General features: G+C 44.2%; 1 protein-coding gene across 3 annotated transcripts in view; it reads right to left on the minus strand.

Moving 5' to 3' along the window:
* The window catches only part of PI4KA (phosphatidylinositol 4-kinase alpha), a 153,035-nt gene that overhangs the window by 98,390 nt on the left and 32,082 nt on the right, over window positions 1–22,563 (minus strand). For 2 of the 3 annotated variants that reach the window (XM_055252272.2, XM_055252270.2), the window contains exons 4-10: window positions 19,055–19,143; window positions 15,251–15,323; window positions 14,353–14,612; window positions 13,201–13,267; window positions 8,137–8,285; window positions 5,736–5,801; window positions 2,129–2,225 (exon numbers count right to left, since the gene is read on the minus strand). In XM_055252272.2, the coding sequence (XP_055108247.1) occupies window positions 2,129–2,225; window positions 5,736–5,801; window positions 8,137–8,285; window positions 13,201–13,267; window positions 14,353–14,612; window positions 15,251–15,323; window positions 19,055–19,143 (801 nt within the window). The remainder of the gene's footprint in view (window positions 1–2,128; window positions 2,226–5,735; window positions 5,802–8,136; window positions 8,286–13,200; window positions 13,268–14,352; window positions 14,613–15,250; window positions 15,324–19,054; window positions 19,144–22,563) is intronic. The other variant, XM_055252271.2, reaches the window with a different exon arrangement.

Below are 22,563 nucleotides of genomic sequence, written 5' to 3' on the forward strand. Positions count from 1 at the left end.
GCTACAGTCTTCCCCTTTTAACAAAAACCCCAAAAAAGTAGCATTTGCTAGTGGCCACTGTGGGTCCTAGAATGCCCACTGGAAAGAAGTTGGATAGGAAGTGCACAGCTGTCCTCCACATGCACACAACCTGGCAATCACAGGAAATGATCATTTCCCAGGGACGTTACAGCCATGCTTTGTTTTAAGCAGTCAATGTACTAAAACCTGAATACATGAAACATATAAATTGGGAAGTATCGTCGCTGGAACTACTTCCACTGACAATATGAGATATTTCTGTGATTTTTTTTTTCCTTTAAGAAAGAGGTTGTCAGGGCCAGGCGCGGTGGCTCACGCCTGTAATCCCAGCACTTTGGGAGGCTGAGGCGGGCAGATCACGAGGTCAGGAGATCAAGACCATCCTGGCTAACACAGTGAAACCCCATCTCTACCAAAAATACAAAAAATTAGCTGGGCGTGGTGGTGGGCGCCTGTAGTCCCAGCTACTCGGGAGGCTGAGGCAGGAGAATGGCGTCAACCCAGGAGGCGGAGCTTGCAGTGAGCTGAGATCACGCCACTGCACTCCAGCCTGGGCAACACAGTGAGACTCCCATCTCAAAAAAAAAAAAAAAGAAAGAAAGAAAAAGGTTGTCAGTTAAGGGGAAAAACTGGTTGCAGCCTTGAGAAGAGAATTATCTGGATCTTCAGAGCACTCACCCTGAGTTTGAGAGACTTTTCAAACTCTCATCCCCAGGGCCTGGAAAATTCAGGAGAACCACCATGATGCACGCACAAGTCAGCCCAGCCAAGGCAGCCAGCGACACACAGCATGGGTGGTGGGGAGGGCAGGGGCAATCCCTGATGCCCCTTCTTAGGGAGTCTCAACTCTTGCTGTGGCCCAGATGACTCAGCTTCTGAGGAATGTTCAGAATCAGATTAGGAAAGTGGTTACTAAATTTTGGTATACCCTCCTAACAAAATATTATGTGCTTATCAAAGCTTAAGCTTACGAAGAACACTCAACAGTGTGAGGGGAGAGCATAGGAAAAACATTTTGTAAAATGCATAAAAGATTGTTTCCTTATTCTGGGGAAAAAAAAATTCATGAAAGAGGGACTAGAAGAAAATGCTAAATTGTTGTGTGTGCATGTTAACTATTAAGCTATTGTCTCAGGTTGGGTGCAGTGGCTAACACCTGTAATCCCAGCACTTTGGGAGGCCAAGGTGGGTGGATCATTTGAGGCCAGGAGTTCAAGACCAGCCTGGCCAACATGGTGAAACCCCATCTCTACTAAAAACACAAGAATTAGGCAGACGTGGTGGCACATGCCTGTAATCCCAGCTACTTGGGAGGCTGAGGCACGAGAGAATTGCTTGAGCCTGGGAGGCAGAAGTTGCAGTGACCCCAGATCATGCCAATGCCCTCCAGCCTGGGCGACAGGGCAAGACTCTGTCTGAAAAAAAAAGCTAGTACCTCTACATTAGCAGATTACATGTATTACAAGTACTTCATTTTCTTTTTTTCAATGTTTTTGAGATGGAGTCTCACTCTGTCACATAGGCTGGAGTGCAGTGGCACAATCTGGGCTCACTGCAACCTCCGCCTCCCGAGTTCAAGTGACTCTCCTGCCTCAGCCTCCTGTGTAGCTGGGATTACAGGTGCATGCCACTGCGCCTGGCTAATTTCTTTTGTATTTTTAGTAGAGACAGGGTTTCACCCTGTTTGGCAAGGCTGGTCTCAAACTCCTGACCTTAAGTGATCTGCCCACCTTGTCCTCCCAAAGCGCTGGGATTACAGGCGTAAGCCACTGTGCCTGGCCTCTTTTTTAATTTTCTAAACTATCTAAATGGATATGTAAAACTATATCTGTCCTTAGGACAATATAACACGCACATTTTAGAAAAAAACCTTAGGAAATAAACTCAGCAAAGGAGCCATCATTGATGGTACCGGGGTTGCAGGATCATGGACAGATTTTTTAAATTTGCTTTTTCCCAAAATTTCAGTAACATGACCACATTGCTCATATGTGTTTTTCAGTGGCCCCAGCAGAAAGCGAGTACCAGTCTGCAACCACTAGCATGCGACAGTGGCCTGGGAGCCAGTCTTGCTGTACTCACAAACACATGGGCAAACTGTCCTCACCCTTCATGTAGTACAGAGTGTCGCGTAGCATCTTGAACATGGTCAGGTAGAGGGGGTCACTGAAGGAAGTGTAGTAGAGATCAGCACTGGGGTTGGCCTGTAGGGAAGGCAGACACACATGACTATAGAACAGAAACTCCCTTCTGCCCACCCTTTGCCTTCACAGCAAGGCCCAGCGGAATGGTGATCCGTGACTTAGCATTCTAAATGAAGCAATTGTTTATCATGACTCATCACTTGGACACTCCACTGTCTTCATCCTCTTAAGCATCAGACCAAGGAAAATAGGAGGCTCATGAAGTCTAGAGATGCCTGTGGGGGAGCAGCCATCTGCACCCTAGTAGGAAGAACCTCCTTGCTGTGGCTGAAGCTCACCATCTTTGGCCATCATTGGCCCAGACAGGGACATGGGAAGTGGTGAAGGAGGAAGACTGACAAAGGCCACCAGAGTAAGGGATCCACACTGTCCATCATCCCAAGGATACAAATTACAGCCAGGTCACCTTCAGATACAACTTGTGTTTTGTAATTAAAATGTATTTTAAATTATTCTTTAGGAATCTATTTGAAATGTAGCACTATTCTTCTTCTGAAAAAAAAAATTCACACAAGGTCTAATGAGTTAAGAAAGATAATAGTCTAGCCTGGGCGTGGTGGCTCATGCCTGTAATCCCAGCATTTGGGGAGGCCAAGGCAGGTGGATCACCTGAGGTCAGGAGTTTGAGACCAGTCTGACCAACATGGAGAAACTCTGTCTCTACTAAAAATACAAAATTAGCTGGGCGTGGTGGTGCATGCCTGTAATCCCAGCTACTTGGGAGGCTGAGGCAGGAGAACTGCTTGAACCTGAAAGGCAGAGGTTGCAGTGAGCCGAGATCACGCCATTGCACTCCAGCCTGGGCAACACGAACAAAACTCTGTCTCAAAAAAAAAAAGGCCGGGTGCAGTGGCTCTCGCCTGTAATCCCAGCACTTTGGGAGGCCAAGGTGGGAGGATCATGAGATCAGGAGTTCAAGACCAGCCTGTCCAACATGGTGACACCCTGTCTCTACTAAAAATACAAAAAATTAGCCGGGCATGGTGGCGTGCACCCGTAATCTCAGCTACTAAGGAGGCTGAGGCAGAAGAATTGCTTTGACCCGGGAGGTGGAGCTTGCAGTGAGCCAAGATCACGCCACTGCACTCCAGCCTGGGTGACAGAGCGAGACTCCATCTCAAAAAAAAAAAAAAAAAAAAAAGATAACAGTCCTTAATTTCTATATATTCCCAGTTGAGTAGGATGGAAAATTATGGTTTATTATAACTCCTGTTTTTTTCTTTTTTTTTTTTTTTTTTTTTTTAGAGATAGGGTCTCACTCTGTACCCCTGGCTGGAATGCAGTGGTGTGATCACAGCTCACTGCAGCCTTGAACTCCTGGGCTCAAGTGATTCTCCTGCCTCAGCCTCCTGAGTAGCAGGGACTACAGGCATGTACCACCATGCCCAGCTAATATTATAATTCTTGACAAGTATAAAAGTGCTCTGCAAATATAGCAAATCTTTAAGGGGCCAGAAGTTGGCCAGAGTGGGATGGGGCATGCAGTGAGGTTGACAGAGGGTGAGCGAGCAGGTGGAGAAAAGAATCATGTGGAGAGTGTGAGAGTCATGCCAGTTCCCAGGAGGACACTGACAGGAAGAGCTGTGGTTGACAGCACTGCAATGATGGCTTTACAGACAACGTCTGGTGGTCCTCACAGGGCAGAAATGGAGAAATGAGACTGGGAGAGGTTAAAGCAGTTCAGGGCTTTGACTCTGGGAGTCCAGACAACATGAATGTTAAGCTTTGGAGCCTTGGAGACCAACCATCTTCAAAGCCCACAGCCCAGCTCCATCACTCACGAGCTATGTAAATAAAGTTCCTTAGCTAAGCCTCAGTTTCCCCATGTGTAAACTGGGGATTGTTGCGAGATTCAAGGAGTGAGTGAGTAAAGTTCTGGCACATAATAAGCATGTAATAATTGGTAGTGGTTATTACACTGATTATGGATACTGATTAATATATTGCAGACTCTAGGTCAAGATTACAAGAAACTTTTTTTTTTTTTTTAAGCTATGAAACTGTTTCTTCAAATGGATGTTTATGCTAAAGAACAAATTACAAAACAAAAAATACCAGAAACTGCCCTGGTTCAATGAGAAGGAGGGTCCCAGAGGTGGAGTGCAGGCCCACTAAGTCTCCAGTTGTCTAACTGCCCAGCCCAGCTCTCGCCCTGGTCCTCCTGGTCTGCCCTCAGTCACAAATGATCATACACAGATGATGGAAAACCAAAGACCTCTGAGACCACAAGGTCAGTCTATAGTGAGTGAGTGAGAGCTAAAGCTCAGGCCAATGGGCAGAACGACAACCTGCAAAAGGGTTGAAGACAAGGTAGGAACTGCCCAGATGCAACTTGGGGTGTTAAAAGAACTCTGTTACTTAACCAAGAACCAACCCAGACCAAACCACGGCCAGCACATCCATCTCACATCTGCAACAGCTTGCTGGCAGGGGTACAAAGCAGGAAGAGACATGGTCTACAGCACATGAAGGGCCCTGGTGGTTCCTTCCCTGCTTCATACCTGAGCCCCAGGTACAGTGGTATCAGGCACTGTGTGTCTTAAAATCAAGTGAGAGAAGGAACACCAGGCTTAAATAAGGAATCTGGGTTTGGGACACACCTATGGTAATAATTACCCTGGCAAATGACAACCTGTCTGCATCCTAACCCTCAAGAGGGGCCTGACCCAAATGTTTCCCGAGATTTTGAGACCTCCCAGCACCAATGTGATGATTTCATAAATAATGCCGTAGGCCTTGGTTCCAAATACATTAAAGACAAGAGTTCTGGCCGGGCATGGTGGCTCACGTCTGTAATCCCAGCGCTTTGGGAGGCAGAGGCAGGCGGATCATGAGGTCAGGAGATCGAGACCATCCTGGCTAACACGGTAAAACCCAGTCTTTACTGAAAAATACAAAAAAAGTTAGCCGGGCGTGGTGGCGGGCGCCTGTAGTCCCAGCTACTCAGAGAGGCTGAGGCAGGAGAATGGCGTGGACCTGGGAGGCAGAGCTTGCAGTGAGCCAAGATTGCACCACTGCACTCAGCCTGGGCGACAGAGCGAGACTCCATCTCAAAAAAAAAAAAAGTTCCCTAGTTACACACCCCTTACACTTAAAAACCAGGACTTGCATACACCTAGAAAGAGCAGCTCTGAGCCCAGAGAAGCAGCTTTGGAAGCACCAAAGGAGCGAGGAAGATAAAACAGTAGAAGAGACCCAGGCCTGACTCCCAGCTCCCACAGTAACTATGTGATGTGGGCACATTGGTGAGTTCTCACTGAAACTCTATCTTCTGTCGTGAAATGCCACCAGTCAGAGGCACCCTGAGGTCATGTATTTAAAAGAGCATGCAACAGTACCCACCACAGACCAAGCCCTCAGCGGCAGGTGGATTGTTACCACATGAACAAGGAAAGTGAAAACACTGCAAAACCCCTTCCACTCCAGCCCCCACTCAAACTCTTCCTGCTTTCTCTACACACATGTTTAAGTCAGGCTGATCTCATGGTAATGCCCTCAGAAGCGACATACCTCCATCACACTGGCTACAATGGCATCCAAAGATTTGAGAAGAGGCTCCTCAACGATCTTCTTCACCTACCAAGGAAACAGAACCTCATGAAGCAACTGACATACACAGAGACAGGAATGCTAGCTCCTTCCACCAAAAACCCATGACAAACTCACATGGTGAAAAATGTGATGCAGATAAAGGCCAATAAATACAAATTATGGCTATGTATCAAACTATATGCAAAAAATGCCTTTAATTCTGAAGTCACTTGGGACTGCTTTTCTACCTTAGATAGCAATGACATAAAAACAAAGGAAAAAAGCCAAACTCCCTCAGATTTGTTGACCTGAGATTTCCATTTCCAGGATGTGCAGACCTCAGGCCTTGCTGCCATTTCACCCACTCATGGTTAACAAGCACAGTTGTGTGACATCCTCCTGCAATCCCCTCCCAGACATCAAGGACACGCTCACAGCCAGTCCTTGGAGCTCATGGCACCTCCCTCCTCTCCGGGCCAGGTGCACTGGCTCTTCTACAACTGCTTAGGTACTCAAACTAGAGCTCACATTTTAAATTTTCAATAGAAGCAATTATTTTCACCTGTTCTCTGTACAGTATTTAGTGTAGGAATGAATTGTTCTGTCAACTGCAGAACCACCAAAACAAACAAACAAACAAAAACCAAAAAACAAAACTGCCCACATCCACAATTGTAGTATTTGATGAAAGTCATTTCCAAAATGTATAGATAATGATAAACATGCTAGGAAAAGAAATGAAAAACCGCCTAAAAGAAAACCTAGGCCGGCCGTGGTGGCTCACGCCTATAATCCCAGCACTTTAGGAAGCTGAGGCTGGCAGATAATGAGGTCAGGAGATCGAGATCATCCTGCCTAACAAGGTCAAACCCTGTCTCTACTAAAAATACAAAAACTTAGCTGGGCGTGGTGGTGGTCACCTGGAGTCCCAGCTACTCGGGAGGCTGAGGGAGGAGAATGGCGTGAACCCGGGAGGTGGAGCTTGCAGTGAGCCGAGATCATGCCACTGCACTCCAGCTTGGGCAACAGGGCGAGACTCCGTCTCAAAAAAAAAAAAAAAAAGAAAATCTAAACTTGAAAAAAGTTAAAATATACTGCAAAAAATAATACCCCAAGAAAGGATGTGAAACAGTCAGTCTTCAGTTAGAATTTCTGACACGGTACTGGGAACAGCCATCTGTGAAGGTCATGGCTCTACCAGGCCACCATTCTGTCTGGGGGCACTGACACTGAGAAGCAGTTTAGGTAGTTTTCCTTCTTGACAGCAACTTCAAAAACATCCTAGCCGATTTAGTAATTCATTATGGTTCCATCCTCATTAATTATTACCTATGTTGTAATGTCTTCTTACATCTTCAGCCTAAAGCGATTCTCTGAGGGATTTCTATTCACACTCCACACAGCAGGGAGGTGGCCACTCCTCAGCACATGCTCCATGCTATCCAGATTGTTCTCATTTCCAAGACAGCAAGCCCAATCTTCAGAGTCTGGCCTTGATGACATCATCACCCGTACCTATTCAAATCTGTCTTGAACCATCCTAGCTTGATTGTAACAACTTCAGGGCCCCTGGATCTTTATTTTGTAATTTTTTTTGAGATGGAGTCTCACTCTGTTGCCCAGGCTGGAGTGCAGTGGTGCGATGTTGGCTCACTGCAACCTCCACCTCCAAGGTTCAAGCAATCCTCCTAACTCTGCCTCCTGAGTCGCTGGGATTACAGGGATCCGCCACCATGTACAGCTAAAGTTTTGTGGTTTTTAGTAGAGATGGGATTTCACCATGTTGGCCAGGCTAGTTTCGAACTCCTGACCTCAAGTGATCCGTCCACTTTGGCCTCCCAAAGTTGGGATTACAGGCATGAGCCACGGCGTCCAACCAGGGTCCCTGAATCTGACCAAATCTCTGGCCATTTAAGGAATCGAACAGTGGCACTGGTGCTTTCCCTGGTATCACCCTAAATGTCATCCAAAGGTACCCAAATATGAAAAAGTCAGGTTTTGTATTAACCATGAGAGCCACCCCTTAGAGGGAGTCAAGCCCAGGAAAAGCACTGGGCTTGGAGTCAGAATCCCTGGACTGGATGCAGCCCAGCTGCTGGCCTACATATCCATGATGTGTTTGACACTGATTTCCTGACCTCCAAATGGGGACACATGGGTGCCTCCCCAACACGGTTGCTCAAGGATGAAATGAGAAACTAGTATACAATGATTCCATGAATGTTACTCTACTTCCTTCATTAATCTGCAGGTTTATGACTATTAAATTGTACTTTGAAATACTGGTACTCTGAGTTTTTCTTTTAAAAATACAAGCTTTCACCACTAGCAATTTTACTGACATATCCATGGTCTGTTCATCCATCAGTTCTTTGCTTACCAAGTTTAAGAGTTCCCGAAGCATTTCCAATGGAATGTTAAACTCCTTATACGTGACGCCATTGAAAAGAGGAGAGACTGAGAAGCTGGAGCTGATGGTTGAAAAGTAGTACTCAGGCTCTAGGGCAGTCCCGTCGGGCAAGCAGGAGGCTGGTGGGAGATAAAGCTGGAGACTCAGCCATGGTCACAGGCCAACTAGGGTACTTCCTCAAGCTGACTCCCCCAATAACCAACAAAGGTGCAGACTTTGCCTTTGTTTATATCCCAATTCTCTGCATGTTTTTAAATTAACAACTAAAGGGTAGATTGCAAATCATTGGGGACTGATGCCCCTCACCTGTGTCTTTCAGGTCAAAGACTCAGATATGATGGTCCTAATATTTCCATCTTAGACAATATAACTTAGTATGTGGGAAGCGAAAAAAGAATTTTATCTTTTTTATTTTTATTTTTTTGAGACAGAGTCTCGCTCTGTTGCCCAAGCTGGAGTGCAGCAGTGTGATCTCAGCTCACTGCAACCTCTGCCTCCCAGGTTCAAGCAATTCTCCTGCCTCAGCCTTCCAAGTAGCTGGAATAACAGATGCCCGTCACCACACCCAGGTAATTTTTGTATTTTTAGTAGAGACGGCATTTCGCCATGTTGGCCAGGCTAGTCTCGAACTCCTGACCTCAAGTGATCCACCCGTCTTGGCCTCCCAAAGTGCTGGGATTATAGGCGTGAGCCACCATGCCCAGCTGAAATATACCTTTTTAAACGTGAAGAGATATGAAAGCTTGGGGTCCACAGGGCCTCAGAGTTATTTTCCCACCAAAATTAGAAAAAAAAACACACACTACTAGAAGTTTCAAAATCAGAGCAACTAAGTGAAATACACCTGTCACTAAAAGACAAATACTGTACGATCCCACTTATTAGAGGAACTTAAATCATACACAGAGGTAGAATGGTAGCTGTCAGGGACTGGGGGAAGGGGAAATGGGGAATAATTGTTTAATGTATGGTTTCAGTTACACAAGATGAAAAGAGTTTTTGAGATGAACTGTGGTGATAGTTGCATAATATTATAAATGTATTCAATACTACTAAACTATATACTTTAAAATGATTAAGGCCAAGCATGGTGGCTCATGCCTATAATCCCAGAACTTTTGAAGGCTGAGATGGGAGGATTGCTTGAGTCCAGGAATTCAAGACCAGCCTGGGCAATATAGGGAGATCCTGTCTCTACAAAAAATAAAAATTAGCCGGATACAGCAGCATGCGCCTATGGTCCCAGCTACTCAGGAAGCTGGGGCAGGAGGTTTGCTTGAGCCTGGGAGGTTGAGGCTACAGTGGAGCTATGAATTTGTCACTGTACTCCAGTCTGGGTAACAGAGTAAAATCCTGTATTAAAAAAAAAAAAATGACATAGCAAATTTTATGTTATGTGTATTTTACAATAAAAAAAATGAAGGAAAAAAATCAACAAAAATAAAGTCATTCAGTCATTTGACATTTAATAAATATGAACCCAGGCCCAATGCGGTGGCTCATACATGTAATCCCAGCACTTTGGGAGGCTGAGGTGGAAAGATCGCCTCCGCCCAGGAGTTTGAGACCAGCCTGGGCAACATGACGAGACCCTGTCTCTATATAAATAAAAATTTTTTAATTAAAATAAAAATATAGTAAATAGGAACCCAAAAGCATATAATTGTTTGAAAATCCATTATTTAGAAACTATAATAGAAAACTATGAGGCCAGGCGTGGTGGCTCACGCCTGTAATCCCAGCACTTTGGGAGGCCAAGGCGGGCGGATCACAAGGTCAAGAGATTGAGAACATCCTGGTCAACATGGTGAAACGCTGTCCCTACTAAAAATACAAAAATTAGCTGGGCGTGGTGGCACGTGCCTGTAATCCCAGCTACTCGGGAGGTTGAGGCAGGAAAACCGCTTAAGCCCGGGAGGCTGAGGTTGCAGTGAGCCAAGATTGCACCACTGTACTCCAGCCTGTTGACAGTGGGAAACTGTCTCAAACAAACAAACAAAAAAAACATAACAAACAAACCAAAAAAAACCTATGATTGAAAAATAGATGAATTGTAATATTTTCATGAGAGACAGTATCAATTCATAAAGAAGTGAATACTAAATTTTATGACTTTTTCAAGCACTAGAGAACAGACTCAAAGAGTTTAGCTCCAGTTGTGTCAAAGCTGGTATCTCATAGCTGGCGGCGCACAGCCAATCTGTCTAAAGATGGACGCAAACCAGCAACTTACAGCAGAAAGGACGGGCAACAATACCACTGGGAGCTGAGACACCAAGAGGCCAACATAAGAAATGGCCACTGAAAGAGGGAACAAGTGAGGAAACAAGGGAGGGAGAAACAGCCGGATTAAAAAGGGTAGATAAGGAAAAAGGGAAGGTTGTGATTATCGGACACTTCTCAGAAAGACACCATGAAATAAGGGCTAAATCCTGTGTGACTGAACCCCACAGAGAGCACAGATGATGGCAAACGACAGGGGCTGCAGGAACTAGGGACCTAACATTTGGGATTTATACAGGGGGTGTCATTGAAACTTCTTTTTTTTTTTTCCTGTGAGACAAGAGTCTCACTCTGTTGCCCAAGCTGGAGTGCAATGTTACGATGTCGGCTCACCGCAACCTGCGTCTCCCATGTTCAAGTGATTCTCATGTCTCAGTCTCCCGAGTAGCTAGGATTATAGGCGTGTGCCACTGCGCCCGGCTAATTTTTGTATTTTTAGTAGAGATGGGGTTTTGCCATGTTGGCCAGGCTGGTCTCGAACTCCTAGCCTCAAGTGATCCGCCTGTCCCAAAATGCTGGGATTACAGGTGTTAGCCACTGTGCCCAGCCTGAAAGTTTTTAAGCAGGAAAATAAGTGATCAAATTTGTGCTATTAAAAATAATTCTTATTTATTTTTTATTTTATTTAGTTTTTAAGGGTCTCACTATGTTGCCCAGGCTGGTCTCAAACTCCTAGGCTCAAGCAATCCTCCTACCTGGGCCTCCCAAAGTGCTGGGATTACAGGCGTGAGCCACCTCTCCTGGCCTAAAAACAATTCTTAAAAACTAAATTCTTACAGCAGTTTGGAAGAGGGCCTAGGAAGGGAGATAGAAGGACCGGCTGTAAGAAAAGTCTTAGTATGTGGTGTTGCATACCTGAAGTCCCAGCTACTTGAAAGGCCAAGGCCAGAGGATCGTTATGACTGCACCCCTGCACTCCAGCCTGGGTGGCAGAGTAGGACCCCAACTCAAAAAAAAGAAAAAGTCCAAGCAAAACAGGAAGTCTGAGAGGAAACTCAGAAGGCACAGGGTCTGCTGCTGTCTGTCCTACAGTGAGGCATTTCAGAGAGCAGGGCTCGCTTGTCTGGTCACCACAACAGGCAAAGTGGGTGGCAACCAGGTCTGATGGCGTGATGCGTGAGGATCTTGCAGTCAGCCACATTAGCGTGCTCCCATCTGCCACTTACTGGATGTGCTCAAAGTGGGGCAGCGGTCATGGAGAGAAGTCCTCACCACAGAGGGTGGACAATGAGCTGTTTACCAGGAAAAGGGAAGCCTCCAAGGGCACATCATGGCCATCCTAAAATGCCCCGAAGGCAGGCAGGTGGCAGTGAGATTTTCAGAGCCTGGAGGAATACATTCTACATTTAAACAAAGAGTTGTCTGAAATTAGCCCTTATATTCTAACATATATATAGAATGTAACCTGTTACATTCTCACAGATCTAAGAGATGGAAAGCTTCCTACATTTATCTAAGCCCAGATATTCCCTTTTTCCTTCAAAATTCCCCTCACATCTCTCAAAATTGTCTTGAGACATGCTCTTTTAACAAATAGCAACATTCAAAAACGGAGAGACTATACTGAAGCATGGAATTCTGTCTTCCCCATTTCCTATCCCTTAATCTGGGTCTTACTTCCATCAAGTATAAGGTAGAAGTAATTTTAACATGTGTCTGACATGGCACAGGGTAGTCACATGAATCCAATTCAGTAAATTATGTAAAAGTACTCTGTGAACAGCAGAGCTCTATAAAAAGTAGTAATAGGCTGGGTATGGTGGTTCACAGCTATAATCCTAGCACTTTGAGAGACCAAGGCAGGCGTTCCCTTGAGCCCAGGAGTTCCAGACCAGCCTGGGCAACATGGCAAAACCCCATCTCTACAAAAAATACACAAGTTAGTGGGCGTTGTGGAGGGTGCCTATAGTCCTAGCTACTAGGGAGGCTGAGGTGGGAGGATCACTTGAGCCCAGGAGGTTGAAGCTGCGGTGAGCCATGATCATGCCACTGCACTCCAGCCTGGGTGGGAGAGTGAGACTCTGTCTCCAAAAAAAAAAAGTAGTAATAGTAGTATTAGTACTTTAATATTATCTACATACTTAATGTCATTAAACAAAAATGTCCAACCAGGTGTGGTGGCTCATGCATGTAATCCTAGCACTCTGGAAGGAGGAAATGGGTGGATCACTTGAGGTCAGGAGTTCAAGACAAGCCTGGCCAACATGGTGAAACCCTGTCTCTACTAAAAATACAAAAATTAGCTGAGCATGCTGGTGGGTGCCTGTAGTCCCAGCTACTTGAGAGGGAGGCTGAGTCAAGAGAATTGCTTGAACCCAGGAGGCAGGGCCTGCAGTGAGCTGAGATTACGCCACTGCACTCCAACCTGGGCAACAGAGCCAGACTCTATCTCAGAAAAAGAAAAGAAATATCCACCATTAGCACTTCCACCTGAAAAGGAACTTTTACAGGTTAAAGTGCAAAAATTCTGATGACAGGTATATAGGGGTCTGCAAGTTATTTTCTGTACTTTTCTCTCTATATAAAATATTTGAAAATTAAATGTACTTTTCTCTATATATAAAATAATTGAAAATTAAATTTTAAGAAACTTAAATGAAAACAGAAAATAAATACTTCCTAAAAGCTTGGCACTCTAGGTACATCCATGACAACAGAGTTAGTATCAGCATCCTTAATATCACAAGAAGTCACTGTGAGCCTGTTCTCCAAGTACTAGGTCAAAATATTCTTGGGAGAGGTGAAGCCCACCTTCAAAGTAGTGAAAGGCGGATCCTCCAGGGGAACTGGGAGGGGGCATGCCGCGTTCAGGGCTGACCTGAAACACACAACCACAGTTACGTATCAGAAAAGACCAGTGAGACCTCTGTGAGATTTGTCTTAGACAAGGTCCTCTCTGCCAGCCCAATGTTTGTACTTCAAGTCCTGGTTGAAGCCTCATTTCCTTCCTAAAGCCCATCACAGCTACAGCATTCTCTACTACATGCTGTATCACTAAATTCTTCGTGTTTAGCCGTATATTTGACACTTGATTACTGAGCTGAATTGTCCTCAGTGTTTTGTGTTTTTGTCTTTTCTCCATGAGTCAATTATATACTTCTTAAGGGTACCAACTGTCTTCCAGGCAAAATAGCATTTGGCACCCAACTGCTATGAAACATATACTTTATGACTATGAAATCACTTATAAATCTTATGTTGGGGACTAGCCTCAACACCACCCGTAGGGTATTTAAAGTTTGGTGGTGACAAAGGAAAGAGAAGAGACAGGTTAAGAGTTTATAAAGGTGGAAGCCAGGGGACCAGAGCAAATCAGAGGCTGCAAAGGCCTAGAGTTTTGGTTTTTACACTATTTATTGAGTATAATCACTTAGATTTAAGAAGCAGATGTTTAGGGTGAAAGGGAGGCAGTACGTCATATGTGTAATCTATAGTAGTGGTGGTTTAAATGAATTTTTTTTTGTGTTTAAACAGTATATTTTCAACTTATCGGATAGCAGTTAGTGGGAGCAGGCTTAACTAGGAGTCTGTATGTTTGGCTATATTTTAATGTTTTAAAGGAGTGGGTTTTTTTTTTGAACACAGTGCTTATGGATAAGAGAGTAAGTCTTGCTCAGAGTATGGGAACATAATGGCTATACGAGGCTTTTTTTTTTAGAGGCCTTTTGTGACTTTTTACACCTTATTGTTTTATATTTTTATGGCCAGTTTATACATGCACTCTATAAACCTTTCCCCCAACATCTTAAGAGGGACAAGACAAGTCTTTGTATTAAAGAGAATTCTAGTGAAACATTTCACGTTACTTAAGTTTACTCCGACTACAAAGAAGAGGGATTTTCTCTGCAGGGGAGCTTAATAGGGTCTTTCTCCTCTGCTCTTTCCCCAGTAGCCCAGGCCCACCTGAGAGATGCTGGACACACTGCTGGTTTTCCTCTTCAGGGTACCCTCCTGACAGACAGTCAGCAGATTGCTGGGGAGGATGGAGCGGAAGTCATTAAAGGAACGCCTTCGAACACCTTCAAGCTCTTCCGGGACACGGAGGGAATGAGGAGGGATTTTGGGAAAGAGCTTTGAGAGGAGAGACTCTTCCATGTTGCTGTAACGCCCAAATGCTCGCGAGATTCCTATCAGGCATGGGATAGCATACTTGCAAAGGTATTCTAGAAGATCAAGTGAAAACGTTACAATATAAGAAAGTATCCTGATAGAGTCATATAGTGAGTACTAACTTGTAACATTGACTAAGATTTCACAAGCCACCCACTAATAACTGCGAAGGTTCAAAATAAGCCACAATAATGGGGTCAACCCCAAGAGCTGACAAGTGATATCTTCAACCTGTCATTAACAACTTCAGACTATGTCTTCAACACACCCAGCTGCCCTCCTTGGGAGGTCTTCATCTATTCATGGCACATCCAAATCAATAATATAGCTAGGTCATATTATCAAGTACCTTATACATTTATTCCTCTTAGGAGCATATCGGTAGCCTTACAACACAGAAAAAATGACCTTTGGAAGTCAACTAATCTACCCACAGATGTTACAGGTGAAGAAACTGGGGCCCAGAAGGGTGAAGTTACTTGTCCAAGGTGACCCAGCATCTATGTAGCAGAGCAATGCGCCTGACCCCATGTGGCCTCTGAGGATATTAACACACAAGAAATCAAACTAAAATAGGAAGGTTTTCTCCCATCATATACATTAGGTACCCAACAACAGAAAAGACTGGAGAAAAGCAAGGGAAAGAGTAACCACAAAACCATTTTAAGAAAAACCTTAAGGATACTTGTACCTTTGTCTTGAATCTCCAAGGCCTGGCACATCCCCAAGAGGACATGCAAAACCTGCAAAAGCGCCTCTAAAATCTGTAACAGTCAAGGAAACAAGAAAACAAACAAAATTAGGTAAATATCACAAAACTAAGTCAGAATTAGAAAGCACTTCAGACATTATCTTAACCAACCCCATATCTGATACATCCCTCCACAACGACTGTGCCAAGTGGCCAACCAGATGACTTTGCAGGGACAAAACCCTCACTCTCTGGGCTGGTTCAGAGTTCCTCCCAACACTGGGCCAATGCTGTCCTCCTGGGGCTTGTACCTACCAGTCCTTGGGGCTACTTTTTCCTCTATTAACATATTCTGTAAACAGGTGATGGGTCCCCAAATCTTCTCTTTTCATGGGTAAACGCCCTAGCGCTTTTCAACCGTATTCTTCATGATCACAAATCCTTTATAATGCTAATTGCCAGCTTCTGATTTTACGGTAGTCCAGTTTTCTGTCTGGAAGTGTAGTGCTCAGAATAAAATACATTAACATCTGCGATGCTGGAACTCACCCAGCATACTCACCAAACTCATCACAGATTCTACACTTCTACGTACGTGACATTAGCTTTTCTGCAGCCACTTCACACTGCTATCTCAATGAGCTTATACATAATTTTTAAATTTTTTTTTATTTGAGACGAAGTTTCGCTCTTGTTGCCCAGGCTGGAGTGCAGTGGCATGATCTTGGCTTACTGCAACCTCCACCTCCCGGGTTCAAGCGATTCTACTGACTCAGTCTCCTGAGTAGCTGGGATTACAGGTGCATGCCACCATGCCTGGCTAATTTCTTGTATTTTTAGTACAGACAGGGTTTCACCATGTTAGCCGGGCTGGTCTTGAACTCCTGACCTCAGGTGATCCACCTGCCTTGGCCTCGCAGAGTGCTGGAATTATAGGCGTGAGGCACTGCACCCAGCCCATAATTTTTTAAGTTAAGAAATTTTTTTTTTGTCCTGGCAGGGTGGCTCATGCCTATAATCCCAGCACTTTTATTTGTTTGTTTGTTTGTTTGTTTTGAGGCGCGGTTTCAGTCTTGTTGCCCAGGCTAGAGTGCAATGGCATGTCTCAGCTCACCACAACCTCCGCCTCCTGGGTTCAAGCGATTCTCCTGCCTCAGCCTCCTTAGTAGCTGGGATTGCAGGCATGCACCACCACACCTGGCTAATTTTTTATTTTTAGTAGAGACGGGGTTTCTCCATGTTGGTTAGTCTGGTCTCAACCTCCCAACCTCAGGTGATCCATCCACCTCGGCCTCCCAAAGTGCTGGGATTACAGGTGTGAGCCACTGTGCCCGGCCAATCCCAGCACTTTGGGAGGCTGAAGCTGGTGGATCAGTTGAGCTCAGGAGTTCAGACCTGCCTGGGCAAAGTATCGAAACCCTGTCTCTACAAAACATACAAAAATTAGCCAGGTGTGGTGGTGCGTGCCTGTGGTCAGGAGGCCGAGGTGTGAGGGTCACTTGAGCCTGGGAGGCTGAGGATGTAGTGAGCCATGATCAGTGCAGGGGTTCAATCACAGCTCACTGTAGCCTCAAACTCCTGGACTCAAGCAATCCTCCTGCCTCAGCCTCCTGAGTAGCTGGGATTACAGGCAAGTGTCACTATGCCCAGCTAATTTTTATTTTTATTTTTGTAGGGATAGGTTTCGCTGTGTTGCCCAAGCTGGTCTCAAATTCCTGGGCTCAAGTGATCCTCCTGCCTCAGCCTCCCAGAATGCTGGGATTACAGGCGTTGAGCCACCATGCATGATAATGAGCTTATAGATGAGGAAGATACCTAAGTCTTCTTTCGCACCTGCTTCTCCTAAACTATGTAATCTCTACTAACATAGTTGGTATTTTTTATCTTTCATCTACCCCTACAAAAACTCATGGTATTAGCTTTAGCTCATTGTACAAATCTGTGATTCCCAGCTTTGTGCCTTCTACAAATGAAATCAACTTGCTTTCCAGATCTTCATTTACAGCACTAGCTTGTTTTGCTCCAATGACAAGAGGGTCCTGCTGGGCCGATACCTCACTGATCACCCTTTGGGACAGTCCTTCAGGCAGTTCTGCAAACCCTCCAAACCATCTGGCCCTCAGCCCATATAATTGGTCCAGGATGTCAGGAAAGGTGCTTGTCCAAAGCATTTATGAAGATCCACTAGAATGCAGCAACTTCATTTCTCTCAATCATTCTTCTTAGAAAATCCAGGCAAAGAAAAAATGAAGTTGGTGTGACATGACTTGTTCATAACCAAGTCAAATCTCTTACATTTTCGTAATATTAAGTAATGTTGAATAATCTACGAAAGCTTGAAAAGCAATAGTTTTTCCATTTTATTTATTTATTTATTTATTTTATTTTATTTTATTTTATTTATTTATTTTGAGACCGAGTCTCACTCTGTTGTCCAGGCTGGAGTGCAGTGGCATGATCTCAGCTCACTGCAACCTCTGCCTCCCAGGTTCAAGTGATTCTCATGCCTCAGCCTCCTGAGTAGCTGGGATTACAGGCTCCTGCCACCACACCCGGCTAATTTTTGTATTTTTAGTAGAGATGGGGTTTCTTCATGTTGGCCAGGCTGGTCTCAAACTCCTGACCTCAGGTGATCCACCCGCCTCAGCATCCCAAGGTGCTAGGATTACAGGCCTGAGCCACCGCACCCAGCCACTTTTTCCATTTTATATGTTAAAGTCATGTTATCACCTTTGGTGTTGACCTCTTAATTCTGATAAATTTTATTCATAGAAAAGCCCTTAATGTCCAACTTTTTAATAAAAACACATTATTCTAACATATTTAAGCATTTCTTTAGCCAACCTACAAACAAATGAAGAATCTAAATTAGTCAAAATACATCACCAACTGGGAACATTTAGAATGCCGACAAGCAACTAGGCACTGTTTGGAAGAACCTAGGAATAGCAGCATACAAAAACTAACTTTCTAAGCGATAAATTTAAGAAAAAGTTGTATGATTATATTCTTTGTTTAAAGAAGAGGAAAGTATGAAATACATGTTCGTAACATTTCTATCAAAATTAACAAAATCTAAAGAAAGTCTGTGCCCTTAAAGATAAAAGCTTCAGCTACCTAGAAGATTCTCTTCTAGCTGGGCACAGTGGCTCACACCTATAATCCCAGCACACTGGCAGGTCAAGGCAGGAGGATCACTTGAGGCCCAGAGTTCAAGACCAGCCTGGGCAACGTGGCGAAACCTCGTCTCTACAAAAAATACAAAACAAATTAGCCAGCGTGATAGTGAACGCCTACAGTCTCAGCTACTTGGGAGTCTTAGGAGGGAGGCTGGCTTGAGGTGGAAGGTGGAGGTTGCAGTGAGCCAAGATTGCACCACTGCACTCCAGCGTGGATGACAGAGCAAGACTCTGTCTCAAAAAAAGAAAAGAAAATGATCTTCTAAGAATGACTTCAATCCCCAACAAAGAGCAAGAAAAATGAGCTGCCTTTGCCTTTTTCTGCTGCCTACCTTACAGGACTTTCTGAAAAGCTGAAAGGGACAGTGCTGCTCATGTCTCTGCAGCGCCTGCCCTTCATCAGAAAAAAGAAACAGAAAAAAAAGAAAAGTTGAATAAGATAAGACTCATGAGATCCTAAAGAGTACTGAAAGACCTAAACATGTCTTAGGTCTGCTATGAACAGGATGAAATAAATATCAACAAACAATCCAATCACATTTCACATTTTTTAAATCTTTTCATCACTTTGGGACTCTATTCAATCTAATAGAAATGCATACCAAATCAACCAACACATGCTTACCTCATCCCTAAGTGAAGGATCCCTATAGGCCACATCAGACAGCAGAGTTACCAAGCAGAAGCTGAAGCTCTCTGCAACTGGGAGGGCACCTGGAAGATGTAAAAACATAAATCAGATAACCAGGAACCAGATACTGGATCACACCTCTGGCCATCCAACAGTATGTACCCTCTCACCATGACCTGCCAAGGGACCAGTTTATAGCAGCTGCCCTCCTTGAGACGAGTCTCAAAAGAACAGCTATGGGCCCAATGAATTTGCTGAGAAACACCCCTACCTTTCCTTTAAGTAAATGTTTTGGTTCAATAAACTTAAATGTTTCCTGAGCCAACAGCTAGTGTGAGATAACAGAGCCTCTCAACATGACAGATTCAATTTTTTATTCCCTAAGTAAATGCGATAAATCACACACACACACACACACACAAATACTTGGCTGGGCAAGTGGCTCACGTCTGTAATCCCAGCACTTCTGGGGGGCCAAGGCAGACGGATCACCTGAGGTCAGGAGTTCGAGACCAGCCTGGCCCACATGGTGAAACTCCGTCTCTACTAAAAATACAAAAATTAGCTGGGTGTGGTGGCGCACACCTGTAATCTCAGTCACTTGGGAGGCTGAGGCAGGAGAATAGCTTGAAGCCAGGAAGTGGAGGTTCCAGTGAGCCGAGATCACACCACTGTACTCCAGCCTGGGTGACAGAATGAGATGCCATCTCAAAAAAAAAAAAAAAAAAAAAAAATCAATTTTGAATATTGAATGTTGAATCAAGGACAAAAGAGTATCCACTATTTAATGGATATATTCACAGTACATGACAGAAGACTTACATTTCTACTCCAGCACTTAAAATTTTAAAGTGCAGCTCTAGGCTATTCTCAAACTTGAATGTGCCCATGCCCGGCCTAAAATTTGACTTTTTAGTAATGATGCTCTATTTAATTTGTAGTCTATCAAATTGCAGGACAGACTGGGTGCAGTGGCTCACGCCTATAGTCCTAGCACTTTAGGAGGCCGAGGCAGGCAGATCACTTGAGGCCAGGAGTTCAAGACCAGTCCAGCCAACATGGCAAAATTCTGTCTCTACCGAAAATACAAAAATTAGCGAGGCATAGTGATGCATGCCAGTAATCCCAGGTACTTGGGAGGCTGAGGCACGAGAATTGCTTGAACCCAGGAGGCGGAGGTTACAGTGAACCGAGGTCAGGCCACTGCACTCCAGCTTGGAGTGCAGACAGAATGAGACTGTCTCAAAAAACAAAAAACAAACAAAATCCTAACAAATTGCAGGATACATGCATAATTTTGGATCTGTCAGATTTAGGCATGTTACCAGAAATGATGAAAACCTAAAGGTCAAGAGGAATACTGGCACAAACAGAACGTTTTTTAATTTTTATTTCAGGTTCAGGGGTACATATGTAGTTTTGTTATACAGGTAAATTGCATGTTACAGGGGTTTGGTGTACAGATTATTTCATCATCCCCGTAATACGCATTGTACCCAAAAAGTAGTTTTCCCATCCTCGCCCTCCTCCTACTCTCCACTCTTAAGTAGGCCCCAGTGTCTGCTGTTCCCTTCCGTGTTCATATGTACTCGATGTTTAGCTCCCACTTATAAGTGAGAACATGTAGCGTTTGGTTTCCTGTTCCTGTGCTAATTCTCCCATAACAGTCTCCAGCTCCATCCATGTTGCTACAAAAGACGTGATCTTGGCCAGGCACGGTGTAATCCCAGCACTTTGGGAGGCTGAGGCAGGCAAATAACTTGAGGCCAGGAGTTCGAGACCAGCCTAGCCAACATGGCAAAACTCCATCTCCACTATAAATATAAAAATTAGCCCGGTGTAGTGGCACATGCCTATAACCCCAGCTACTTGGGAGGCTGAGACAGGAGAATCCCTTGAACCTGGGAGGCGGGGGTTGCAGTGAGCAGAGATCACACCACTGCACTCCAAGCTGGGTGACAGAGCGACACTGTCTCAAAAAAAGATAAAATAAAAAAATAAATAAAAGGACATGATCTTTTTCTTTTTTTATGGCTACACAGTACTCCATGGTACACATACGACATTTTCTTTACCCAGTCTTCCATTGATAGGCATTTAGGTTGATTCCTTATCTTTGTTATTGTAAATACTGCTGTAATAAACATACTTACGCACGTATCTTTACAGTAGAATGATTTACATTCCTTTGAGTACGCACCCAATAATGGGATTGCTGGGTCAAATGGTAATTCTGTTTTAAGTTCTTTCGGAAATTGCCAAACTGCATTCCACAATGGCTGAACTAATTTATATTCACACCAGCAGTGTGTAAGTGTCCCCTTTTCTCCACAACCTCACCAGCATCTGTTATTTCTTGACTTTTTAATAATAGCCATTCTGACTGGTGTGAGATGGTATCTCACTAAAATTTTTTTTTTTATTTACATTTCTCTGATTATTAGCATCAGATGATGAGCATATTTTTCATATATTTTTGGCCACTTGTATGTCTTCTTTTGAAAAGTATCTATTCGTCCTTGGCTCACCTTTTAATGGTGTTGTTTTTTGTTTGTAAATTTAAGTTCCTCATAGATTCTGGACTTTAGACCTTTGCATAGTTTGCAAATATTTTCTTTCATTCAGTAGGGTGGCTGTTTACTCTGTTGACAGTTTGTTTTGCTGTGCAGAAGCTCTTTAGTTTAATTAGGTCCCATTTGTCAATTTTTGTTTTTGCTGCAATTGCTTTTGGCATCTTTGTCATCAAATTTTTGCCATTAAATCTTTGCCAGGCTCTGGCCGGGCACGGTGGCTCATGCCTGTAATCCCAGCACTTTGGGAGGCCAAGGAGGGCGGATCACGAGGTCAGGAGATCAAGACCATCCTGGCTAACACAGTGAAACCCCGTCTCTACTAAAAATACAAAAAATTAGCCGGGCGAGGTGGCGGGCGACTGTAGTCCCAGCTACTCGGGAGGCTGAGTCAGGAGAATGGCGTGAACCCTGGGGGGCGGAGCCTGCACTGAGCCAAGATCGCGCCATTGCACTCCAGCCTGGGCGACAGCGAGATTCTGTCTCAAAAAAAAAAAAAAAACTTTGCCAGGGTCTATGTCCAGAGTGGTATTTCCTAGTTTATCTTCCAGGGCGTTTATAGTTTAAGGTTTTACATCTAGAGCTTTAATCCATCTTCAGTTGATTTTTGTATAGGGCGTAAGTAAGGGGTCTAGTTTCAGTCTTCCGAATATAGCTAGCCAGTTATCCTAGCACCATTTATTGAGTAGGGAGTCCTTTCCCCATTACTTGTTTTGTTGACTCTGTTGAAGATCAGATGGTTGCAGGTGTGCAGCATTATTTCTGGGCTATTTGTCTATGTGCTATTTTTTTTTTTTTTTTTTGCCAGTACCATGCTGTTTTGGTTACTGTAGCCCTGTAGTAGAGTTGAAGTTTGAAGTTGGGTAATGTGATGTCTCCAGCTTTGCTCTTTTTCAGATTACCTTGGCTATTCAGGCTGTTTTTTGGTTCCAT

Source organism: Symphalangus syndactylus, chromosome 18, assembly GCF_028878055.3.
Source record: "Symphalangus syndactylus isolate Jambi chromosome 18, NHGRI_mSymSyn1-v2.1_pri, whole genome shotgun sequence".
Lineage (NCBI taxonomy): Eukaryota > Metazoa > Chordata > Mammalia > Primates > Hylobatidae > Symphalangus > Symphalangus syndactylus.